This window comes from Lutra lutra, chromosome 6, assembly GCF_902655055.1.
Source record: "Lutra lutra chromosome 6, mLutLut1.2, whole genome shotgun sequence".
Classification (NCBI taxonomy): domain Eukaryota; kingdom Metazoa; phylum Chordata; class Mammalia; order Carnivora; family Mustelidae; genus Lutra; species Lutra lutra.
The window spans coordinates 152,718,611-152,741,854 of record NC_062283.1 but is presented as its reverse complement, the minus strand read 5'-3'; the positions used below and the strand labels follow the sequence as shown (position 1 = coordinate 152,741,854).

Sequence of the window (23,244 nt, the reverse complement as noted above, 5' to 3'; positions counted from 1 at the left end):
TGTCTGCGATCCCTCTCTGGAGGTGTGGGCCTGCTGTGACCCAGACCTGAGCAGACCCGTGCAGACCCATCCGCCAGCTGGCCGCTGCCCGCGGGACGCAGACCCCACCGGAGGCACGGGGGCTGGAGCTGCAGGCTGGTCTGGACTCCCGGTCCCTGCGGGGCTCCTACAGCCAGACGCAGCCGGGCCGACCAGCAAAGCCAGGGCCTGGTCTCTGAGTCCTCCTCCCTCGGTGCCCAAGACAGAGCCCAGGCATCCTGGGCCTTTGCCATCACAGGTCACACTCCCGGCCTGGGACCACGCTGGTCACACTGAGGGGATCCGAGGACAGCAGGGGGTTGGGGCGGAGCGGGGCCAGCTGTGGCCCCACCGTCCGCACCCGACCCTTGTCCGCGTCTGGGCTTGGAGGGGTTCCGGCCAGCCTCGCAGACTCCGGTTGGCAGCTACGCACCACCTGACGGCCCGGGGCATCCAAGTTCCTGTGGTAGCGAGATCGGAGGGACAGCTGACCTTCACCCAGGGCGTTCAGAGGCCGGTGAGCAGGACAGTGGTTGGACTGCGTGGCCCAGGAGGCCACAGGCAGGGAGGCTTCCCTGGGGTGGGGACATGCTCCCCGGCTCTGGGCCCTGCTTGCGGGCGGCCTTCCTGGAGCCGGCTGCCACCTGGATGGCAGTCGCTGGGCTGAGCTCCGTGCGTGTGCCCGCGAGCGGACTAGCGCCTGTGTGCCGGGTGGAAAAGCGTGGCTGGTGCTGGGTCTCCCCTGCCTCTTAGCCCTCTGGCACCTACACCCCTTCCTGAGACCTGAGAGCAGCCGCTCCAGAACGAGAGGGACGGGAGATGGTCCCAGCGAGCCTCGCATCTGAGGCTCCTCATGGCTGTGGGGTGGCTCCCTTCACCTGGGCCCCTCTGGCCTCTCCCCTGCCCAGGATCCGCACCCGCGCACCTGCTGTGCCCTGGATCTAGATGACCTGGGTCGTGCCTGTCTGGTGGCCCTGAGTACTCAGCGGGTGGTGGGGAGCGCACCGCCACACGGCCCTGTGCCCAGGACATCTCCCCATATCTCGTGCCTGTGCTGGGAAGGCCACGCGGGCGCGGGAGCTCAACTCAGACTCATTTTGGAGATGGAGGGCAGAGCCGGCCTGTGTGCGTGTGCATGCGTGTGTGTACGCGTGTGTGGGTGCGAACACACAGACACACAGACAGCAAGGTTGATGCCACTGGGGCTGGGCTTCCTGATCTTTTCTGTGAAAGGGAATCTTGTGTGTGTGCACACCAGGCACGTGTAAGGAAGTACTAAGTCCCCACCTCCTACACACACTCGGACCAGCCTGCGCCAGTGGGCCAGGAGGCTGGGCGTTGCGGTCGCATGAGCAGACAACCCCAGAGGGCTTGTCCTGTGACCGCGCGCTGTGTGCTGGCACTGCCAGGACGGGAACGCGGAGGACAACTCGCCCCGTGGGGCTCACACTTAACAGATGTGCTCCTTAGAGATGAGCAAGGCCACTCTGCCACCTTCGGCTGCGGCCTGACGTTGCCAGGGGGCAGTGCTGCCGTGCGGGGTGGCCAGAGGTGGCTGTGTCACTAGACGGACGTCCCGGGCCAGCCCTGGGCCGGTGCCGGCCAGGGTCAAGGCTGTTCCCTGTGCAGAAGTCCCCAGGCCCCAGGCTGCCAAGGGCACCCAGCCTAGCAGCCACAAGACAAAAGGCTAAGGAAGGGCCCCGCTGTCCCCCCGAACAAGGCAGCAGGAGGTCGGGGCCTGAAGAGTGGGACAAGAGCTTCCAGAGCTGTCTGGGGCTGCTGCTTCCCATGATTTTCCAAACTGGAACCGAGACTGCTCCCCATAGCGACACGTGGGCTTGCTGGGATCTGAAGCATCTGGAGGTTATTTTCCTTCAGAGAAAACACAGCACAAGAGCCCGGCCGACTGATTTGCTGCTGCACAAAGGTGTCAGGTGGGGCAGAAGGGAGCTGGGGGGCGCCCCCCCCGCCCGACGCGTGCACAGGAGGGTGAGCGGACAGGCGTTGGCTGGGGTTGGGGAGTGGGTGGCCCTGGATGATGCCACGTCTGTCCCCAGCTGCCACGAGAGGGCGCTGGAGATACGCCATGGCGGCCCCAGGCCTGGGTGTCCAGGAGGGGCTGGATGTGGCGCGCAGGACCCGCCTGGCGAGCTCAGGCCCGCGTGGTCTCTGACCAGCTGCTCTTGGTGCACGTCGGGGCTCACACCCAGACTCCATCTCCCATCACCCCCAATCCCACCGATCCGGCACCGGAGGATGGCCCGGGGCCGGAGGAGGAGGCAGGGCAGGACCAGTGCCCGTGTCCTTGGCAGATGGGGCAGCAGGGACCGTTGGCTGACCCCGAGAAACCACCAGAACCCGGGAGGGGCTCCTATTTCTGTGTTTCCTCCAGGCCCCGAGGACAGACAAGGAAAATTATGCCAAGTGTCTGTTAGCCGCAGGGTAATCTCGGGTTGCTGGGGCGAGCGGCAAGCAAAATTAGAGGCAAGAGTGCGCTGAGGCCGAGGTCTCCAGCCCTCCCCGCTCCTGTCCACCCAGAAAAAATGAAAGCCATAGAGCGGCTGCCAGCGTGGCCGGAAAGTCAGAAATGCCAGTGCTCCTTTGTGATTAGGACTGTCCTTCAGGCGAAACAGACGTTTTCCTGGAAAATGGGTCTTAACTAGCAGCGATCGGTGGGTCTGTGAGAAGGGCAGGTCCGAGCCACAGAGCGGGCTGAGGCACCTACACCCTGAGACCACAGGTGACCTGTGAGGAGGGTCATGTGGCCTGGGGCTGTGGCGGCCCGGGGCCCTGGACATAGCCCCCACACGTCTCCCTGCACTGCAGCCGACGCGGGCGGGGGCTGGAGAGGAAGCCCACCCAGGACCCCTGCGACCCAGGAGTGGGCAGACAGCTCAGGAAAGTGTGTGCCAGCGTGGCCGGGGCCCAGTTTGGATGGAGGCCAGAGGTCGGGTTACCAGGTCCAGAGTCACAGAAACCACGAGGGCTGGCTTGAGGTAGCTCCCTGGGCCGCCCTGGGGTTGAGGCCCGGGGAGCTGGGTTAGCACAGGGGGAGCACTGGCTGCCGCCCTGCTGGGATGTGGGATGCAGCTCCTGGACCTGGAGGCACCTCTGTTTGTGCTGGCTGTCACTGCAAGGGGCCTGTGGCCCCCGGACCCAGGAGTCCAGAGGGCATGTCTAACTTTCACTTTGGCTTGGTGAACTCTGCCCTGTGACGTCTGGGTTACCGAGGCCAACCTCCTCGGGAGACAGAATCCAGAGCACAGGACGTCCTTTCTCAAGAGAAGCCTACCGAGTCCGTGGCCCTGCATGGGCTGGGAGACTCAGCAGAGAAGAGTGGGTTGTCGGGGGACCAGGGCATCTGTCCAGGAGACCTGGGGCTTTTAAAGAGGAGCTGAGCCCCAGGCACAGTGGCCGGGGCTTCAAGGAGGAGAGCGGAGGCACCACGAGGCCCATTAGGGCTCTGGGTTGGGCGCCATCCGCACGTGGCTGTGTGGTTTTCTAAAATTTGCAGAATGAAGATGTTTTCGACTATCAGTGGTTAAGACCAAGTCACCAGGAAGGACGGGTCCCACTGCCCTCGTGGAAGGGCAGCAGCGCGGGGACCAGCCAGGGGCCTCATGTGGGGAGAGGCATGTGGGGTTCTCAGGTTACTGCCCCCCGGGCAAGGACAGCGTGGCTTTCAGGAGGTGGGAAGGGCAGAGGCAGGCCTGTCCCCCGGAATTCAGCCTGAAGTTCAGCACGGGGATGGGGGAGGGGCCCTTGGGGTCTCGGGATCTGAACCTCCTGCCTGGAAGCGTCTCTGTTTTGTCCACGAACCCCTCACAGCAATCCGTCGCCTCACCGTTCCCTGCAGGAGACCCCCGCTGTACCCGCTCTGGCCCCCAGCCCCGGGCCCACCCTCACCTCACCCTGCAGGCTGCTCCCTTGGCGCAGACACAGTGAGCCGCGGACCCCGCCCTCTGACGCCCCGCGGCCACTCGCCCCTGCAGCCCCAGGCCTCCGGACGCGGCGGCTCAAGGTCCAGGGTTCAGGCCGCTGCTGCACAAACGGAAAGTGTGCGTTGAGGGGGATGTGATCTCCGAAATACCCTTGGGGTGGGGGCACCGAGCACCAAGGAGGGGAAGCCGTCCTCGTAAGCCAGCCCCAAGGATGAGGGAGACAAGCCCAAGGGGCGCGGCAGCTCCCAGGGCGCGTGGACTCAGGTACCCACGACAGCATGTCCTGGGCACTGTGGCTTGAACCGTGTCTGAGGAAGGTCAGGCCGCTCTGGCCCCAGGGAAGGGGCGGCCAGGAGGACATGGGAGCCACAGGGTGGGCCACTCGGCCTGGGACTGGAGGGGCAGGGCTGGGGGCAGAGCCCCCGAGTGGCAACAGGGGACCTGAAGCCGCGAGCCCGGGCCACTGAGGACAGAGGGGCTGTGCTCCCCACCCCTGGGCCCGGCCTGTGGAGCAGGTTCTAGTCCGCACTGCTGCCGTGCGCCTGTGCCCCCGATGTTTTGTTTCGGGGGGACCAGGGCCTGGGGGACAGACAGGCGAGGACAGCCCTGGTTCTCATCCCAGTTCTGGAGTCTCGGGGGGATCCATGTCGTGTCCCCAGCGGCTGTGCTTCCAGCAGGCAGCCGTCGGAGTGGGGGGGGGGACAGTGCCCCGCGTGTATCTGGGGGCCAGCCAACCAGGCCGGAGGCCACAGGCCCCCCACATCCTCTCCCTCCTACGCATGCGGGCCCCCACCTCGGGGACACACAGGCCCCGCAGGGCGACGGAGATGGACACAGGCTGTGCGCGGGGAGTGGGGACATCTGGGAATTCGCGAGGCCCTAAAACCCCGGGACGTGCTCCGGCGTCCCGACAGGGACACCCCCGAGCGGCTGAGGCCCCAGCTCCCTTTTCCACAGGTGAGGTGCTCTCTTCTCTGCCAAACGCGCACGTCACAGACGAGTTCGCAGGATCGTCACGCCAGCACGGAACAGCGGCTCTGAGGCTGGCGCTGTGCCGCCCTGAGTCCTGGGGGCTCATGCGGGAGACTCCGCACCACGGAGTGGGTGATAGTGACAGACACGGTCCCCCCGGACTTGATGGGGAGCAGAGCGGGGCCGTCCTCACCTGTGAGTGTCGGGTGGGTGCTGGGGGGGTGTCTGTCACTGCAGGATCCCCGTGGCAACAGGACACCCCGCAAGGGGACGGCCAGGGCCGGCCTGGGGGGCACCAAGCAGATTCTCAGCCCCTCTCTGGGGCGCGGCCCACTGCCCGCCGCCAGCGGTCTTTCTTCCTTGCCAGCGCTGTGGCCACCTCCTCTCTGTCTGTCCCCTTGCAGCCCTGTGTCCTGTGCCTGCCGCCCCGGACTGTCCCGCCACAGTCCCTGGACTCTGAAACTGAGGCAGTCACCGGCCTCACCGCTGGAGCCCCGCGGCCCCGAATCCCCACGGAGCAGGGACGACGCCCTCGAGCCAGGGGAGCGCGTCCACAGGCTCACGGCCCGGGTGCGCACTCAGGGCCTTTGTCAGCAGGAGGCCGGCCCTGCCAGTCCCCGGCCTGCCTTGGGTTCAGGGCGATGCGCCCCACACAGGCTGTGTGTGGAGGGGCTCCCCGGAGGCCCACCGGCCCTGGGGCTGTCCTCGCAGACATGCGGGGGTGTCTCAGAGCTGTGGGGCGTGTCCTGTTGCCACGGGATCCTGCAGTGACAGACACCCCCCCCCAGCACCCACCCGACACTCACAGGTGAGGACGGCCCTGCTCTGCTCCCCCTCAAGTCCGGGGGAACCGTGTCTGTCACCGTCACCCCCTCTTTGGTGCAGAGTCCCCCGCGTCGGGGCCTTGTTAACGGATCTGTCGGCAACAAGGCCGAGTTCTCACTTTTCTGGGAGGTCAGATCACCGGCCCCTGCGCGGCTCACCCCGTTTGTGTCCCAACAGCACCTGAACGCCGGGTTCACGTGTTCCTGTCGTCGTCACGCTCATGGGGCCACACACGCGCCCAGGAACGCTCCTTCCCAGTCGTCTGCGTGACCAGCCCTGCCCCTGCCGTGTGTGGCGTCCTCTTCCCACAGGGAATACCCTGCCCTGGGAGGGGTCCCGTGGGCCGAAAGCTGGCCAGGAACCGGGCTCCCGGTAGGGGCGGGAAGGGATGGGAAGGTCCGTGAGGAGCCGAGGCCACCCCGGGAGACTGAGGCAGGCATAGGTCCTCGCGCCTCCCTCGTGGCCATGTGCACGTCCCGGGAGCCGTGCGGGGGGAGCAGGCTTGCCAGTCTGTGCTGACGAGAACCCATCCTGCTCCCTCTCCCGTCAGACAGGCTGAGGTCAGAGCGGATTCTCCTCACTCCGGCGCGTGCGCTGCATCCAAACCCCCTTCCAGAGCCGCATGCCCCGTGCACCACGTCCGCGTGTCCTGCCACTCTGTGACCCAGCTCTGAGCCGCCTCCAGCCAAGAGGTCCCTGTGGCCGTGGGGACGGCACGACACGCGCTTCTCCATCAGCGCAAGGCCAGCAGTCGGCCGGGGGACTTCACGCTGTGCTGGGCTCCCAGGGCCCCCAGATCCCACGCACGACCCCCGCGCGGAGAGCCCCCCACCATGTGTCACCCATCATGGCCAGCTCTGGGACGCTGGCTGGGGACGGCGGGCCGTTACGAGGAGGAATAATGACACGAAACATCTGCTCTCTGAGGCGTGTTTGCGCAAACCCAGCATCTTGCAGCGCGGGAACGGGCTTCACCGCTGAGGAAAGTGCGCGGGTCAGACAGCGGCCCGAGCCCCCCCGGGCTGTGGCTCTGGAGCCACCACGGCCCCGAGCCCTGTCTGGGCTTCACAGCTTCCCCGCCGGCCAGCAGACCCGAAGCTCCTTCCGCTTGGCCCCGAGAGCCGAGAGCACCGCCCCCACGTCCCCGGCCTGCAGGGCTCCTGGGACCTGCGCTTCTCCCTGGGCGTCCCCCGCTCCTTGATGACAGGTCAGCGTGGTGACCTGTTCCTGGGAAAACAACAGGCTCGTGAAGTCCAAGGTGAACGAGCTTATGTTAGGACACACGTCGTCCGGTACAGACAGGAGACCCGTCGCCGGGGTGCAAGCCCGCTAACCCTAACCCGACCCTGCCCCTCCTTCACCTGGGTTTCCGGGCGGCGGCTCCGCCCCCTCCGGCGGGGCCTCGCTGCACGTGCCTCACCTGGGCCCCAAACCCCAGGCACCGCAGAGTTTCTGCCACGTGCTTCCGGCAGGGCGACACGCACAGAATCACCAGCAGCTTCGCGTCCCCTCCTTTAAAATAAGAAGCTACGGCCTGTGAAAAGAGCCTGAGATGCCGCCCTGCACCCCGCCACGTGCATCGGGGATCCTCTTAGAGGGAGAAACTGTAAGGTGAACACTGGATGCAGCCCGGCCTCTTCCTGAGGAGAAAGCCCATCTGCACAGAGAGAGAGGAGACGCATAGAAAGTCTAGAACATTCTATCCCAGCTATCCTCAGGGTGAGTGGTGGCCTGGAGAAGAGCAGACTATCCCCTTCAGTCCTGCTCTCTGTGAGGACCTCAGCCTGGGTTTCTGGGACCTGCAACCAATGCATGGCACCAACAAGGGCACATGGGCCAGAGGCCAGCACACTCCGTGGGCCCACGCAGGCTCATCAGCACGAGCCCTCCGCATACCCGACAGGATGGGACACAGGACACAAAGGAGCCGAGCACCTACTCGGGGAGCTCGCCAGGCTCGTGCAAACCAAGCAGCCCAGTGCACGGTGACACAGAGAATGTGCAGGGAGTGCACAGTGACCTGGGGGCCGGGAGGTCCCCCAGGGAGGTATGGCCAGGAGGAGCAAGGCCCCCCAGGGCCGGGGACAGGGTGGCGTGGCACCCGGGCATCCTGTGGTCTAGGGCCTCTCCGGGTGGGGGACCCTCACGTTACCGAGAACGTCCTGGAGAAAGTGGGTGAGCTGGCTGTTGCGGTAGGGGATGTGGTCTCTGTGCTCCGCCAGGGCCCCCAGGACGTCCGCGAGGGCCGCCAGGCTCCGGTTTATGAACGAAGTCTCTCTGAGGGCCGCTCCTGTCACTCCAGACACACCTGGGACAGCACCAAGACCCCATCACGTGGTCAGCATGGGCAACGAGTTCTCTGGCCACATCAAGAAATGAACAGGAAAAGCAACACCGTCCCTCCTCGGGACGGGAGCCCTGAGTGGGGGGACCCTCGATCCCACCGACCTTATCCTCTGATGGCCTGCACGGCCTTGGCTGGGAGCAGCTGGCCATGCAGAGCCCTGGAGGGGGACACGGCCGTGGACAGACCGTGGCCTGCTGGGTGGAGCAGGGCGAGCTCGCTCAAGATGGGGACCCTGCTCAGGCCCCCCACACCCCCGCTCGCCCCAGACGGAGGCGCCCTCTCCGGGCTCACCCACACACTCGCTGCCCGCCAGATCCACGAGCTGCAGCTTGGCATGCACCTGCTCCCCTGCTCGCTGGGCCCCGGGGGACTCGGGCGAGGCTCTGCAGCCTGCTGGCTGCCCCTGGAGCTGTGGTCCGAGTGACTGCCCGTCCGCTGCAAGGGGGTGACAGGTACCCGGGAGTGATGTGCATGAGGCCTCCCTCAGCTTCCCGCGGTGCCGGAGAGCGAGCCTTCCTCCCGAAGGACCGCACTCCAGAGGGTACTTCCTCGGACGGACAGCCCGGCAGGGTCTGGCCATGGGACGGGGCTTCTCTGAGTCACATAGGGACGGACAGCATCACCCTCAGAAGGCAGGCCGGAGCCCACGTGGTCCCAGGAACAAAGTGATGTTCCGGAAGTACTCAGTGATGACACGCATTAATACCCAAGGGGCCCCGACGGAGGTAAACCCCACCGTTCGCTTCCCAGCCCCCCACAGAAGTCCTGGCAAAGCCCTTCCTCACTTCGCTGTGCATCCGTTTCATCAAGCATTAATCCTACGTGGTCTTCTTAAAGAGATTTTTTAAATCTAAATTATATACTCACTGTGGAAAACATAAAAAATATACACAAAAATACCACTCTGGTCTCCACAGCCTTCTCACCGTGGCTGGCGACCGCCAGCTCCTGGACGATGCCTGCCCACACGGCCCCACCCTCCCTGCAGGCGCCTGGCCCTGGGGCCATCCGGCCGAGTTCGGGGGACACAAGGTAGTCAGGCATCTGTGCCGCTCCCACCAGCCCCCGTCCTCCCTTGCCTGGGCCGCCTTGGTGGCCACGAGGTCAGGGGCGTGCCGCCCACCAGGACCGGGCGTCCGTGTGACCGCGTGTGACGTGGGCCCTGGACCAGCCATCCCCCGCTGGTGCACTGTGGCACTGGGACCCTGCAGAAACGCGGGCGCTCAACCAGTCCGTCCCAGCCTGGGGGCTTGTGCTTTGCGAGTCCCGCAGGCCGCCCTGGGTGCCCGCCCCATCTTCGCCGACTGGGACGCATGACCCTCGCAACATGTGCCTTGCTTTTCTTACATAACTGGCACCACTTTATATGCTGGTTTGTGACTTTCTAAACCCAAGTCACACAGTCTCACTCATGGAGCAGGAATCCCGTTCCCAGATACAAATGCGCCTGTCCTCCATGTCATGTCCTGTCTAACGAAGCCTTGTCCTCCGTTCCCCCTACAGCCCCGGTCCCCTCTCTTCTCAGCCCGGGTTCCGGATCCTCCAAAGTTGTGTTTGCGACCCCCACCCCCAGGCCGTGGGCCATTTCTCCTCTGTGCCCCTGCCCGGGCGCGCACGGCCACTTACTGGGGCTGCCGCCGGCGGGGGCTGCAGTGAGAGTGGCCGTTATTATCAGGTGGGACCGGGAAGAACAGGCATGCACGCTGGTGGCGAGCCGTGCCCGGAACTGCAGGCTTCCAGCAGCAAGCGCGACGAAGTCCTCCGCACTGTGCACGGGCCTGGAGGGGCACACGGGGGATGGGGACGCCCGCGGGGCGACGAGGGACGCCCCCTCCCTCTCCCACAGACCAAGCGGACCGACTGGAGGAAAGCAGGCTGGAGCGTGTCTTAGACAAAACAAAACAGCAAGTCAAACCCCTTCCTTGTCTGAGGCCTCACTGACGCGTCCTCCACGGCTTTCCTCTGGAGTGGTCACCTGGGCCCACACATTCCAGTCCCGCATTCCTTTACGTAGTGCAGCCCCGTGGACTCCAGCAGAAGTCCGGGTCCCTGCTCTAGCCGCTGAGCCATGACAGCCACTCAGAGCATCCCACCAGTGGGACCTGGGTCGTTGCAAGTCTTAGTAGAAGCTGAGGGTTTGGGTTACCCCGTGCAGGCTCACGGCTCAAGGCACCTGGTTTTCTTCAGATGCGAGAACAGGCTGCAGACGCTTCCCGTACTGACTCTAAGAGCCCGGGACAAGCTCACCCCCCAACCCTCATTAGCAAGGGGAGACCGCCTCCCCCTGCCCCCTGCGAGCCCCCCGACACCCAGAGGTGGATCCAGGGAACAGGTGTATCAGGCAACGCGAGGAGACTTCCTTCTTCACCACACAGAGGCTTACTGTGTTCTCTCAAATACGGACCCGCACAAGTGGACATGAGGGCGTGTGCACTTAACCGCGGGTCGGCGGGTGGGGGGTCCGCTGTTGTGAGCCTGCTCTCCCGTCTGGAATGTGGGGACAGGACCGGTCCCACACGTTTGTCATCAGGATATTTTAAAAGGTTAGTTAACGTGTCTGTTGTCATTGTGATTTTAAAAAGATAATTTCTAAAGCGAGTCAAAAGATGCAGATGCGTTTTAAGGCAACACAGAGAACCTTCCAGCGATAAACCCGCCGGTCTGGCCCACGCGCTGGTCTTACTCGGGGTCCTGGGGAAGCCGCCGGCCACTCAGAGAGGCCGGGCCACAGCTGAGTACTCACACTCGGGTGGGCGGTGACACCTCCCGCTTTGTGGCCTTGGTCATCGGCGCCTCCCGCAGGGGCCCAGACACCGCTGGACGCCGCTCTTTGGCCAGAAGGTCCAAAATGTCGTTATTATACACTTCCACTGTGGATACGTCAACCTTCAGGCTCCTGGATGGGTTTTCTGAAATAAGCCTGGGGGGTGGGACACGAGGGACTCAGCCATTGTGGCTCGGGCCGCCCGGTGAGGAGAGCTGCCAGGGAAGCCGTCTCGTGGGGGAGGCTACAGTCCCGGCCTCGCAGCGAGACTCCCGGCCGGCGAGCACCACCAGACGGCCTGTTCTCGTCCAGCTGCGGGGGGCTACCGTCCTGGGAACAGCGGCTTTCCCTGAGCCGTACCTGGACCAGTGATCTCGGTCCCTCGGAAAGGGCCCTTAGGATCCCAAGCCCAGGAGGGCAGGAAGCAGGGAGGACACGCAGCCGCCACGCAGCCAGCCCCCGGCCGGAGGCCCCTCACTCTGCAGAAGGCCGAAGCCAGCTGTGATGACAGGAGGGCTCAGCACCTTTCCGGGGCCGGGTTAGCTCTGTTCCAGGCAGGACTGAGTGCAGACCCCTCTGCAGCCCGGCTCGCGCCCCGACGTCCAGCCAAGTCCTGCCCGTGCCCTCCTGACAACCCACCAGCCTCTCAGAAACAACACGTCTTGTCCCGACGCATCTGGTGAAGTGCTGTGTGCCGACCGTGGAGAGGTTTAAAAATACTGATACTACCCACTTGGAGAAAAACCCCATAACCCCAGTCAGGGGAAGAGTGACCACCAGCCTGGCTCCTCCCGCCCACATCCCTGCCAGCGCCTTGCCACCAAACTGCCCACACAGCCCATGGAGGCCGCCCTGTCTTCTGGGACCACTGCCTGCCTGACATGTGCATGGCGAGACCAGTCGGAGTCGGATGACAGTGCTGTCTTGTCCACAAAGAAATTCTGTGCCTGGGGCTGGGAGGCCAGTGTGGGAGGAGCGTTTCTGGAACACGCGGCGTCTCATGCCAGCATGGACAGATCGAGTTTACTTAGGAGCTCCAGAGAGCCCAGAATAAAATGAGCAATTAATGTCTTCCAATGACACAGTCAAGAAAACAAGAAAGCCCAAAACGGAAGAAAAATTCTCCAGTAAGAATAATTTTCGGTTCAGAGTTCGGATTTGGGTCGTCCTCTGCGGTGGGGTCTATGGACAAGACTGAGGATAACCGTGGGAAGAGCGAGGAGCCAGGTCAGCCGAGCTGGGGGCTGGGCGTCCCCCGCGGCTCCGGCCACCATGTCCTCGAGCCTGACCCCTGCCTGCGTTTCTGTCCCCTCGTGGGAACGGCCATGTCTTCCCAAGTCGCAAAACCCGAATTTGGAATTTCTCATCTACATAATACCAGGGAGCTGATTTGAAGATTTTCTTCCACTACGTTAAGTCCTCGAACAGTGGCATTCGCTGGCCCGCGGGTCCCTCTGGCAGCATCGCTCGATTCCGCGGACGGTGCTGACGAAGCAGGCGCCAGGCTTCGCCTCGAGGAAGCGAGTGGTCAGCAGGCAGCACGCGGGAACGGTCACAGCGCCGTGTGGGGCATGTTCCACAGAAGCACATGTGGGTCCCATGAGGCCACGAAGCGGGGAGCCCCTCGTCCCACGCATCGCCCAGATCCTCGCTGTGTCGCTCTGGGGCTGTTGAGGGCCGGCGATGGTCACACACTCCACCTTCCTGGGGCATCAGCCGCCGTGTGGAAGAGCCTCCTCACGTCGGTGGTAAGTGGAGATCGGCTGTGAAGGAGGCGGCGTCACCGGGCTCGGAAGGGGCCAGGCGCCAGAGTGAAGGAGCTCGGAGTGGCAGGGGTGGCGAGGACCCCGGAGCCCGGAATGGCAGCAGCCCCCGGCCCCCCTCTCTGCGGCAGACACCGCAAGACCACCTCCGCGGCTCCTGGTCTCTCGGGACCCCTCCTTCCACGTGACACCCAGCAAAGCCCAGAGCGGCAGTGGCTCTGCCGTGGCCTCACGTGGCCGCTGCTCAGCTTCTGGGCAACGTGGCTGCTGTCAGGTGAGGTCTCCCCGGAGGAGGAGGACGTGCTCTCCTGAGCACGCCTCAGGCTCCCCCTACAGTCCCAGCCCCTTGAAATTCCAAAACAACCAAACAGCTGATGGAGAGCCGCGTCCCCAGAGGGAGGGCCCTGGCACCCGAGATCCCAGCCCCGCCCCAGGGAACCCCGAGGCCTGGGCTGGCTGGCATTGAGCCTTCCTGGGCCGAGCCTTGAGGGCTGGGGTGGCGTGCTCCCTGCGGGGAAGTCCTCCGCAGGGCTGGTGTCCGCCCCACACCCCCTCCGCCCCCACCACCCACAGGCACACACGCGGCAGTGGGGCCCCTGCATGGTGCCCGGGTTGGCCTCACCGCCACTGAGCCAGAGCGCTGGCTACACAGCACAGCCTCACCTGTCCCCACACATGCTTCTCCGACGTAGTTAGCGGAACAAGCTTAGCAAACGCGTTCTCCGTGTGCACTAACACTTAAGGATCATTGGTTTGAAGACGCTTCAACATGTGAGGACTGTGTGGGGTTCTTCCGTCCTTGTCCCGTCGCGATTCTAAGCCATGAGAAGCTCGGCAAGGAGACACAGACAGAACCCGAATCTGAGGGGGTGGGGGGCCTGGAACGCACCCAGCCCGCCGGGAGACCTGTGCCGGGAAGACACTTCTCTCCGGGGCAGAGGGATTCACAGGGACACGGCACAGACGGTCGCAGTGTGAGCCCACGGCGCTTACAGAGCAGGGTGAGTGGAGGGAGAATGAGTGTGGTGCACAGTGGCCCCTGAAGGCAGGGACAGTCAGTGTCCAGGCCTAGAGCACGGAATTTCCCAGCTTTGGTCCTGGATTCCCTGGTCACTTGGGCAGTCGAGGACACCCTGTTACTAATTTTTTCCAGGAGTAACTGTGTTGGTAAGATCACCAGAGTGCGGTGGGTCTCCTCCGGGAAGGTTTTCCCAGACCAGAAGCATCTTCAACAGGCCCAGCTCACCCTAACTTCGAAGAAGAAAACCAGATGTGTCCCCTCTTTCCAGGCCCAGAAGGCAAGGAAAGGCAACGGGGGTCTCCCTCTGTCCCCGTCCCAATCTAGGACAGAAAATTTCCATGCTCTACCGTCTCCTGACCAGGGAGGCTGTCCAGCTAGGGAGCCCTTGCAAGTTCTGATTTGAGGCGCCCGGGCGGCTCAGCATCCGCCTCTTGATTTCGGCTCAGGTCAGGATTTCAGGGTCGTGAGCTCGAGTCCTGGGTCAGGTCCCATGCCCAGCTAGGATTCTGCTTGAGACTCTCTCTCTCCCTCGGCCCCCACAAAATAAATAAATAAAAATCTTTAAAAAGAAAAAAAAGCAAACTTAAAAAAAAATGTTTTGTCTTGACAGAATTTCAACATAAATGTGCCATAAGAATTTCTAGTGTTTGTGGTACTGAGGGCCCGAGCGTTTAAACACTGGGTTGCACGCGTTCCGGTAGGAGCGTGGGGCTGCGGGGCTGGGCGGACTCTCTGCAAACAGGAGCGCTCCGGCCCTCCCTTTCCCGTGCTGCCCGCCTCCCACCCTCCCTGCTCGGCTCGCCGCCCCGGCGTACCTGAAGAGCTCCCCAGCAGCCCTGGGCACGATTCCGAGGTCGCCACGCTCGTCCTTAGAAAGCGGACCCAGCATGGTGTAGCTCTTCCCGCATCCGGTCTGCCCGTAAGCCAGGATGCAGACGTTGTACCTGAAACCCGACGCGACGCGGACGTCAGCACAGCCTGCAGCACCCTGGGTCCTGAGCTGCGTCCTCGCGAAGCACTCACTCGGTCGCAGAAGCCCCTGCACCGCACACGTCGCTCTGCGTTCCTGCTCCCCGCCCCTTGCTCCTCGTTGGGCTTCCACAGGAGCTGGTTTTCACGGGACCCCTGGGGCCGTTTGGTCACGCAGTGTCAGGCCGAACCACACTCACCTTTGCACCCGCTCCACACGCTCCTGCCAGCACCTGCTTCCCCTCCGTGACTCCACATCTCCTCTGGAAGCCCACGGCTGGCACACAGGGTCCACACTGGGGTCCCCCCCCGCCCCCCGCAAGACCCCTCGTGCTCCCCATCCACTCCGTCAGGGCAGGGCTGGGGTCATCCGACAAAGCTCATCTTGGTAAACGCGGGCTGCTTCTAACACGTGTGAAATAGCCTTTCCCTGGGGTTTCCCAGTCACGCATGGGACCTTGAGCGCGGCGGACGGTTCCCCCGTTACTTGTTCTTAGACTCTGTTATTCCAGGGGGCTTGATGATTCCGTGTCCGCAGTGAGCCAGAACACGCCAGCGCGGTCTCCGTGACAGGCGCGCTGTCCCCCCACCCAACAGCTCCGGATCATGTCACAAGGACAGGGACAGTTGCTGCCTCCCTGCATTTCCTTCCAGCTGTTTCTTCAGCCCGAAATGTCAGTGGGAAGATTGGAACATCACACCAAAAGACTATTTAAAATAGATACAAACTTATATGATAGGATAAGCATTTACGATATAAACATATAAATGATACAAATGTGTAACCTTGGCCGGGAAGGGACGGCTGATCCAGGCCTACAGGGGCTGAAGCCTGAGCCCTGACGCTCCCTTCCGGTCTTGGAGGGGCGAGACGGTCCCCACGCAGGCCCCACCTCGAATGTCTGATTTCACAGATGGACCTTTAATCAGATGGATTTTTCGCCTGAGGCACCCCCAGCAAGTCCCACTAGCAGAGGCCTGTTCCCAGGAGTGGGGCCAGTGCTCCTGCTAACCGGCCTCGCACAGCGATGGGGGCCTCCCTCCAGGACCGACTGTTCCAGTCCTGCAGGAAGCATGTCAGGGCAAAGACCGAGCCAGGACCTCACGGCCACCGCCCTGCATTGTTGGTCTTCCGGAGCGGAGAAGTCTCAAGGTCTTCACAACAACAACCTCGCCTCGTTCCCATCTCGCACCTTCCCTGAGGGCTTGCTGGGCGCTTCTCCGGTGGGAGCACCTTGGTCTCAGCAGAGCCAGAGCCCCTACAGGGACCTTCTGAACCCTCAGGAATGCAGAAGCCTCTTGGAGAAAGCAGCTCAGCACTGAGATTAATGCCATCTGTTTCACATTTGGGATGGAAAGGCAAGTCTTGCAAAGATCATTTAACCACTGTGTCTTTTTCATTTCTGGAATCTGCTTACTTAAGAGAGGCCTACTAAAAAAAGGAAAAAAGAACCCTCCTATCATTTTCCATGGAAGAACTTTTTTTGGATGCCTCTAAGAGCCCCAGCATTCCAGAAGAAGCGTGTCAGGAGAAACCGTGTCATCGCGGGAGGCCTGGCCCCACAGGTGGGTGCAAGGGGAGGCCCGGGGTTCCTGTGGGGACATGACCCATCGCCTCCCGTGCCTTTCAGGCCCCTGGGATGGGCTTCAGGTGCTGGGGCACCGTGGGCAGAACCGGGGCTCTGCTGATGGCTTCTGGTCTGTGGACGTTGGCTGTGGGAGCCTCTGCCCGGCCAACACCAGGACGCCTTCTTCAGGCGGCCGAATGCAGGCTCCTCCGCCCAACCGGGCTTCTTCTGGGCGTCCCACGGCAGGAGGTTTCGGTGCCTTGTGTCGCCACACAAACCTGGTTCTATCTGTCGCCGGGAACCCCGCACGGACCCTGAGTGCAGGGCGCCAGCAGTAAAGATGTGATCTTTACTCAGAAGGAATGACCCGTGGCCTTGGGACTTGGCAGTCATGTGTCCGGAGCCAGGGGCTCTCCTCCCAAAGGAGTGATGCGTTCCTTGGTCCAGTGTCAACACGCACCACAGCCTTCCTGAAAATTCTAAAATGCAGAGAGTCCCAGAGAGCACAAGGGCAGCTGCTCGCTGTCTTCACACGCATGAGGACCGGAGAGTAGGAGCCCACTGACAGCCGCTTCTCAAGTCTTGGGTGGCCCTCTTGCTGGCAGGCAGACCAACTCCCCCTCCCCCCACCACTGGTTGGCTCTAATATTGTCGCAAATACGCCGACTCCAAGGTCACATTCTGTAACACGAGTGAGACCTACTTACAGTTCCTCGTAACTCTGATCACCGACCTTGAAGATATGTCAACTCACCCGTCCAGGAGAGACGTAAGCAGCGGGCACACATCTGCAAACACCTCTTGCTGAGACTCTGCCGGACCATAAACCCTGAGATGCAAAGGGAAATGAGAGATGTACGTTAGGAACCCAATATGAGAAACGAGAGCCTCACCCACTCCCATCTAAGCCTCCAGCACAGTCAGGATCCATCATTGCAACAGTAAGAGATCAACCCATTACCTTTCAGGCTAACAGGGGTTAAGAGAGACTGGAGAAATGTCTCCTTCCATCGTAAAAACACAATTATGAACGCTTGCAAAGCAGAAAGAAAGAGCAAGCCAGCAAGAAGAGAAGAAAGGATACCATATAATTATCCTGGGACTAAATTAGGTCCATTTAAGTGGGTCCAACAAGAATAATGTAAAAAATCATACTGTGGGCAACACTGGGTGTGTAATATTTAATTTTTATGTTCAAGCTCTCCAAAGCGGTGTTCTCCTAGGCCCCGGGTTAGTTCAGCAGAATGTCGGTCCCCGTCATGGGACTGGAATGTCGACTATGGAAACGGGAATCCCATGTTTATAAGCACGCACAAACTGAGCTAAGTAGGAAGGAGCTATTAAAAAGTGCAGTTCGTCGCACAATTTGAAACAAGACTGGAACGCAGCTGAAAGCAGAATTTGGGCCAGACTCCCAAATGTATGAACTAAGCATTAGTGGTCTGTTGTATTACAGCCCATGTGCTTTGCATTTAAGCTTAGACGTCTGGATACTGACACCAAATATTTCCTTCTTCCATTTTCAGAATGTCTCATCGTGGCCAATGGACCCAAAGTATCTCCAGAAGCAGCAGTAATTTTAAGCATATAAAATGTTCTCATTGTGCCTGATCAGGAAGGCATTTGGAGCAAGTGGTATGGTGCTGAGCTCTTGAATCTTTTTTTTTTAAGATTTATTTATTTATTACTTTAGAGAGAGAGCAGGGAGGGGTGGAGGAGCCGAGGGGGAGAGAGAGAGAATCCCGAGCAAGCTCTGCGCTCAGCGGAACGTCCATTTAATGCGGGACTTGATCCCACGACCCAGAGATCACAACCTCAGATAAAACCAAAAGTCAGACGCTGAACCTACTGAGCCACCCAGGGGGCCCCTTGAATCTTTTTTTTTTTTTTTAACTTATCACAGAATTCCCCGTGGCAGGCTACTTGGCGCAAGCCGGCAGCCCCGCACTTGGAGCCTGTGGAAGCTGACCTAGCAAATGTTTCAGTACATACCTGAACAGAATGAAGACTCTTCCGAAAAACATCATGATGGTACTTACCATTACCACATTTTAAAGAATTAATGGTTATTCCTTAACATCATCCCCCAAAGTCAGTCTGTGTTCTCTGATATTTCTCCAGTTCTCCAGTAAGCTCACTTTTCCTGTTGGTTTTTAAAACTCATGATTCAAACAAGGCATCCCCGTGGCCACTGGCCCAATGTCTTCTACAGTCTAGTCCACTGCAGGGCTCAGCAGACTTTTCCTAACTAGTAAGTAGTTTAGGTTTGGTGAGCATCTTACTTAAACACTCAGGTCTTTCCCACCAACATGAAGCCAAGGTCAAAGGTGCTGCCACCTATACTTTGTAACATTGTATCGAGTCATTACTCAGGAACACAGCAGCTGGACACAATGAAGCATCTGCTTACATAAAATGGGGGGGAGGGGCTGCGAAGCCTGCGCTGGCAGCACCTGCGGGAGCTGAGACAAATGCAGAATTAGACCCAACTACGCCCGGCTTGTGGGATAAAGGAGACATCTCAGATTATTGGGGAAAAGCTCGTTTCACTAAGTGTTATGGCTGTACCTACGGAGGCACATGGAAAAAAGTGAGATCATTCCATTCCTAAGACATTAATTATTCTAAAATATATCCCAAACAGATCACAAGTTTAATGTAAAAAATAAACCATAGGAGGGACGCCTGGGTGGCTCAGTCAGTGAAGCGTCTGCCATCGGCTCAGGTTATGATCTCAGGGTCCTGGGATCCAACCCCGAATCGGGCTCCCTGCTCGGTGGGGTGTCTACTTGTCCCTCTGACCCTCGCCATTCTTGTGTTCTCTCTCTCACTCTCTCATTCTCTCTCTCAAATAAATAAACAAAATCTTTTTAAGAAAGGAAATGCTTGTTAAAAAATAAAAAATAAACCACAGGATTACTAGGAGAAGATGTGGGTATATTTTTCTCTAACCTGGTGACCTTTGTAACTGTAATTAAGTTAAAAGGGAAAAAGCTTTGGTGTGGCTAAGAGATTTCAGGAAAAAAAAATACAAATAACAAACTTGGAAAAAGACTTGCAACTTAAATCACAGATAAAAGATCACTAACCCTAATACATAAAGTGCTCCTAAAAATAAAGAAGAGAAAGGCCAATCCTCTCTGTGTTGAACTTTAACATTTCCTTCTACTTAGGAATATGCCCCTTACGTCTCTCCAGACATTGGAAACCACTTCTCTGTCTTTGAAGAAGCGCGTCTAGAGACTCGAGCGCTCCCAGAGAGGACTGTGCGTGCCTCTCTGCTGCCTGAACGGACGTCCCGCCCCGCGAGAGAAGCCAGGCGCGGGTGACATTTTGGCCATGGAGGGCGTGGCCCATCGGGAAGGCCAGGCCGAGTGGGGGGGCCTTCATTCCACACAGCCAGCACCCCCCACCGGCTCCAGCCTACCCCCAGCTCCCCTGCAGGCATCAGGGGGTCTCTGAGCTCTTCTCCTTTCTCTGTGCCTTGGACTGTTTTGTGTCCTGGTTAACTGAGCTGTCAGCACCCGGTTCGGAGGCCCTCGGGTCCCCTGCAGCCCTCCGCCTGCATGTCTGGGAGCTTGGGGAAGCCTCAAACTCGTGACCAGGGGAGTCAACACGAACATGTGGTAGGTCCACGACGGCATAAACGCATGTAAGGAGGGAAGGCAGCCAGGGGTCCTCTGGCCACTCGATACGTAAACTAAACTTGAGACAATAAAATTACTTATTATTTTTCTTAGGGCATTTTGGGACAATGGCTGTTACTTTTAGTTTGCCATTTTAACAAGTAATAATATATTTTTATTCTTCTTGGAAGGCAGCAAGTATCCTCTGACTCTGGGACAATTCATGTTTTTCCTGAAGAGCAGGAGTGCATTTTCCTTTGACGCACAAATAAGGGGTTAAATACTGAACTGTTGAGATTTTCTTTCAGAACTGAAATAAAATATTTGGCATCTACTACTTCCATAAAAAGCTATTAGTTTCACAAAACAGCTTCATGAAGGGAGACAGTCCTGGTACCAAAACAGTATTTCCCCAGAATAAATTCCTGTGCAGATTTAAATTTAAGTTCTTGGGGTGCCTGGGTGGCTCAGTGGGTTAAGCCGCTGCCTTAGGCTCAGGTCATGATCCCAGGTCCTGGGTTCGAGCCCCACATCGGGCTTTCTGCTCAGCGGGAAGCCTGCTTCCTCCTCTCTCTCTCTGCCTGCCTCTCTGCCTACTTGTGATTTCTCTCTTTCAAATAAATAAAATCTTTAAAAAAAAATAAATTTAAGTTCTTGCTTCCTAACTTAGATGTATAGTGACTTGTGCGTACTCCTTCATTTGTTTTTTTAAGATTTTATTTTTATTATTTATTTGACAGAGGGAGACGCAAGGAGAAAAGGAACACAAGCAGGGGGAGAGGGAGAGGAAGAGGCAGGTTTCCTCCTGAGCAGGGAGCCCGATGTGGGGCTCAATCCCAGGACCCTGGGACCACAACCTGAGCCAAAGGCAAACATCTAATGACTGAGCCCCCCAGGCACCCCCCTTCATTTCTTTTTTTGTCCAAACACCAAAATCGAGATCTCCCCCTTCAGTCCGAACCCCAGCCTGTGTGACCGCTGGTGCAGAGCCTCCCAAGAACCCTGGCATCTGAGGGAGGTGTGGCCACGTCTCTTCCCCACTCCCCAAAACAAGGTCCCGGTGTCAGCCGGCCCACGCCCCTGTGCCCTTACCAGCCCTTCTCGGTTCCCACAGGTGGCAGCTGGTGTCATAGGAGGACCCGGACTTCATTCCAGGAAGGCGTGTGACCCCTGGGCCTTGGTCCCCTCACCTGTGGCCCCTGCCCAGCTTTTCCTGAGAAGGTCGGGAGGCATGGCCACCTCCCCCCTTCCACACACACCTAACTCCGAGGACACAGAACCAGAAACGCTGTACAGGACACATCCGGGAAGGACAGAGGGAGAGGAATGTTCGGCTGCAGGAGGAGAGGCCACCGAGCGGCGGAGAAGCTGGAGCTGCCCTGCTGGGAGGCAGAGGGAAGGTGCGGGAGGACCCCAGGCTGGGCCCGTCCTCAGAAGGGGGCACACACAGGGACAGGGGGCCCAGGCCCTCCACAGGGGTGAGGCCCAAAGGGCGGGTCCTGATAAACAGATGGTAGAGACTGTGTCACAGGCTCTTGATGGGGTGGGGGGGGTCCCCCTGGAGGAACCACAGCCGCAAACCCACAGACCCTGTGACTGTGGACCGTGGCCCTGGGGTGGGGAAAGCCAAACCCAAGCAGTTCCATAAGGATGGGGTCCAAGTATGGGGACTCCCAGCCTGGCCCCCCGAGACTGGCTGGTCTCAGGGTGAGAGGCCTGTGCTCCCTGGAGGCCCCCCCACTCCACTCCTGTAAATGGAAGCCCTTCTCCGACCCTGGGGGGCTGGCACCCCTCGAGGCCAGAGGCCTGTTGGGCCACAGCTGCGGCCCTGTGCTGGGAATCCCTTCCCTGGCCGGACCAGCCCTCCGGGGAGAGTCACTTCCTACCAAGTCTGGACGTGTTCATCTGCTCCCAGCCAGCGGCGGTGGACACCAGGGGACGGCGGGAACAGCTCCCAGCAGGGAGGGAAGCACCGTGCTGAGCCCCTTGTCCTGGACGGGATCATTCACCACAAAGACTCGAGAGTTTGCTGCTCAGAGACTGCCACCCCAGGACCATGTGCCTCAGTGACCCAGACGAGACCCCCGACATGTGGGGTGGCGGCTAGCAGGCTCTCCCTGACCTTCCCGGGAAACTCGGGGCATCAGCATTGCACTCTGGTGGGAGGTCTGTCCGGACACTCGGTCTGCTTGCTGAGCGGCCGTCCGTTCTCCTGTTTTCTGGGTACACGTGCTCGGGGAGCTTTGATTTCCGGGGGTTTGCTCTAGCACCAGGCCTGCCGGCTCGTTCCCCCAACAAATCGCACAATGGTTTCAGAGCGATCGGGCCGGCAGTACTTTTCTCGTAGAGATCACACTTTTAGTGGCGTTTCTCAAGGTCACAAAGTCCTTCTCCTGTGTTTTCTGGTTTTATACCTCGTATCTGGTCTAGATTCCATCCCGCTTACTGTTTGCAAAAGGTGCAATGCCCAGGTCAGGGGTCACCTGCAGGGGACGCCGCGGGCTGAAGAGACCCCTTTGCTCCAAAGGGTGCCTGCTGCTCAGCCAGGAGCGGAAGGGACAGGTGAGTCTCGGGAACCGAACATTTGCGGGAAATCTGTGTTTCATGTCGTTGTTACGCACCGAAGCACTTACCTCTCGAAACTATACGTCTTGTCGATCGAACGGTGAGCCGGACGGTCCCATCTCACCAGGACGGTTTCCTAACAAAGCAAAGCAGACAAGGCGGTAAGAGTCAGCCGGGGCCGCATGGAGAACACGGAGAACAAGGAGCCGAGGCTGGCTCGCCATCGCCCTCGGGCTGGTGCGGCCTGTCACTTGTTGGTGAAGGCGAGTTCCGGTGGCCACGGCCACGGCCCGGCTTACAGATTGTACTGGACGCACTTGACTGAGCTGCGCGGTGGAGCGACCAGACAGAGCCCGCAGGGTCCCCAGGACTGCGATGTTCGCTTCCCCTCTCGGGGCATGGCGGGCCAGGTGCTGCTGGGAGAAGGAAGGGCCAGGTGCTGCTGGGGCATCCGCGGGGACTGCCCGGCGGGCTCCTTCTCTGCATCGGACGGAAACGCAATGGCCCAGGACAGCGCCTCGCGGGGCACCCGATAGCTCGAGGCAGGCGCATGACCCCCCCAGCGCTCACGAAGCCCCATCTCAGACTTGCTGTAATTCAACCATGGCTGCTGGTGCTAAAGGTTTTTTGTTTTTGTTCTTTTCCCAAATACATCAACTTATCATCATGCAAAAGTATCCCCAACACCACCGTGCGCGGGAAGTGAAGGCCGTCTCCAGCTGGAAGCACAGCATCAGATCACTCGTCCTCGGGCAAAGGGAGGATGAACACTTGGACTTGGTTCCACTTCTAAAACAAGATGCAAATTCGTGAAAAGACAGAGTACGGGAACATGTGAGAAAACAAACTTGCAGCTGCAGGGGTG

General features: G+C 60.0%; 1 protein-coding gene and 1 long non-coding RNA gene across 3 annotated transcripts in view; one reads left to right on the top strand and one right to left on the bottom strand.

Annotated features, from left to right (window-relative positions):
• Positions 1–6,837: 6,837 nt before the first annotated feature.
• Positions 6,838–23,244, bottom strand: part of KIF25 (kinesin family member 25) — a 45,030-nt gene continuing 28,623 nt past the window's right edge. Inside the window, exons 8-16 of one of the 2 annotated variants that reach the window (XM_047734678.1) lie at positions 22,448–22,515; positions 16,943–17,017; positions 14,467–14,595; positions 10,847–11,023; positions 9,730–9,881; positions 8,395–8,538; positions 7,909–8,064; positions 7,118–7,268; positions 6,838–6,983 (exon numbers count right to left, since the gene is read on the bottom strand). In XM_047734678.1, the coding sequence (XP_047590634.1) occupies positions 6,965–6,983; positions 7,118–7,268; positions 7,909–8,064; positions 8,395–8,538; positions 9,730–9,881; positions 10,847–11,023; positions 14,467–14,595; positions 16,943–17,017; positions 22,448–22,515 (1,071 nt within the window). In that variant the 3' untranslated portion in view covers positions 6,838–6,964. Of the gene's footprint in view, positions 6,984–7,117; positions 7,284–7,908; positions 8,065–8,394; positions 8,539–9,729; positions 9,882–10,846; positions 11,024–14,466; positions 14,596–16,942; positions 17,018–22,447; positions 22,516–23,244 lie in introns of both variants that reach the window. The other variant, XM_047734679.1, reaches the window with a different exon arrangement.
• Positions 15,533–20,292, top strand: LOC125102978 (uncharacterized). The gene is made up of 3 exons (XR_007128247.1): positions 15,533–16,186; positions 17,715–17,823; positions 19,362–20,292. It is a non-coding gene; the product is annotated as an uncharacterized LOC125102978 (long non-coding RNA).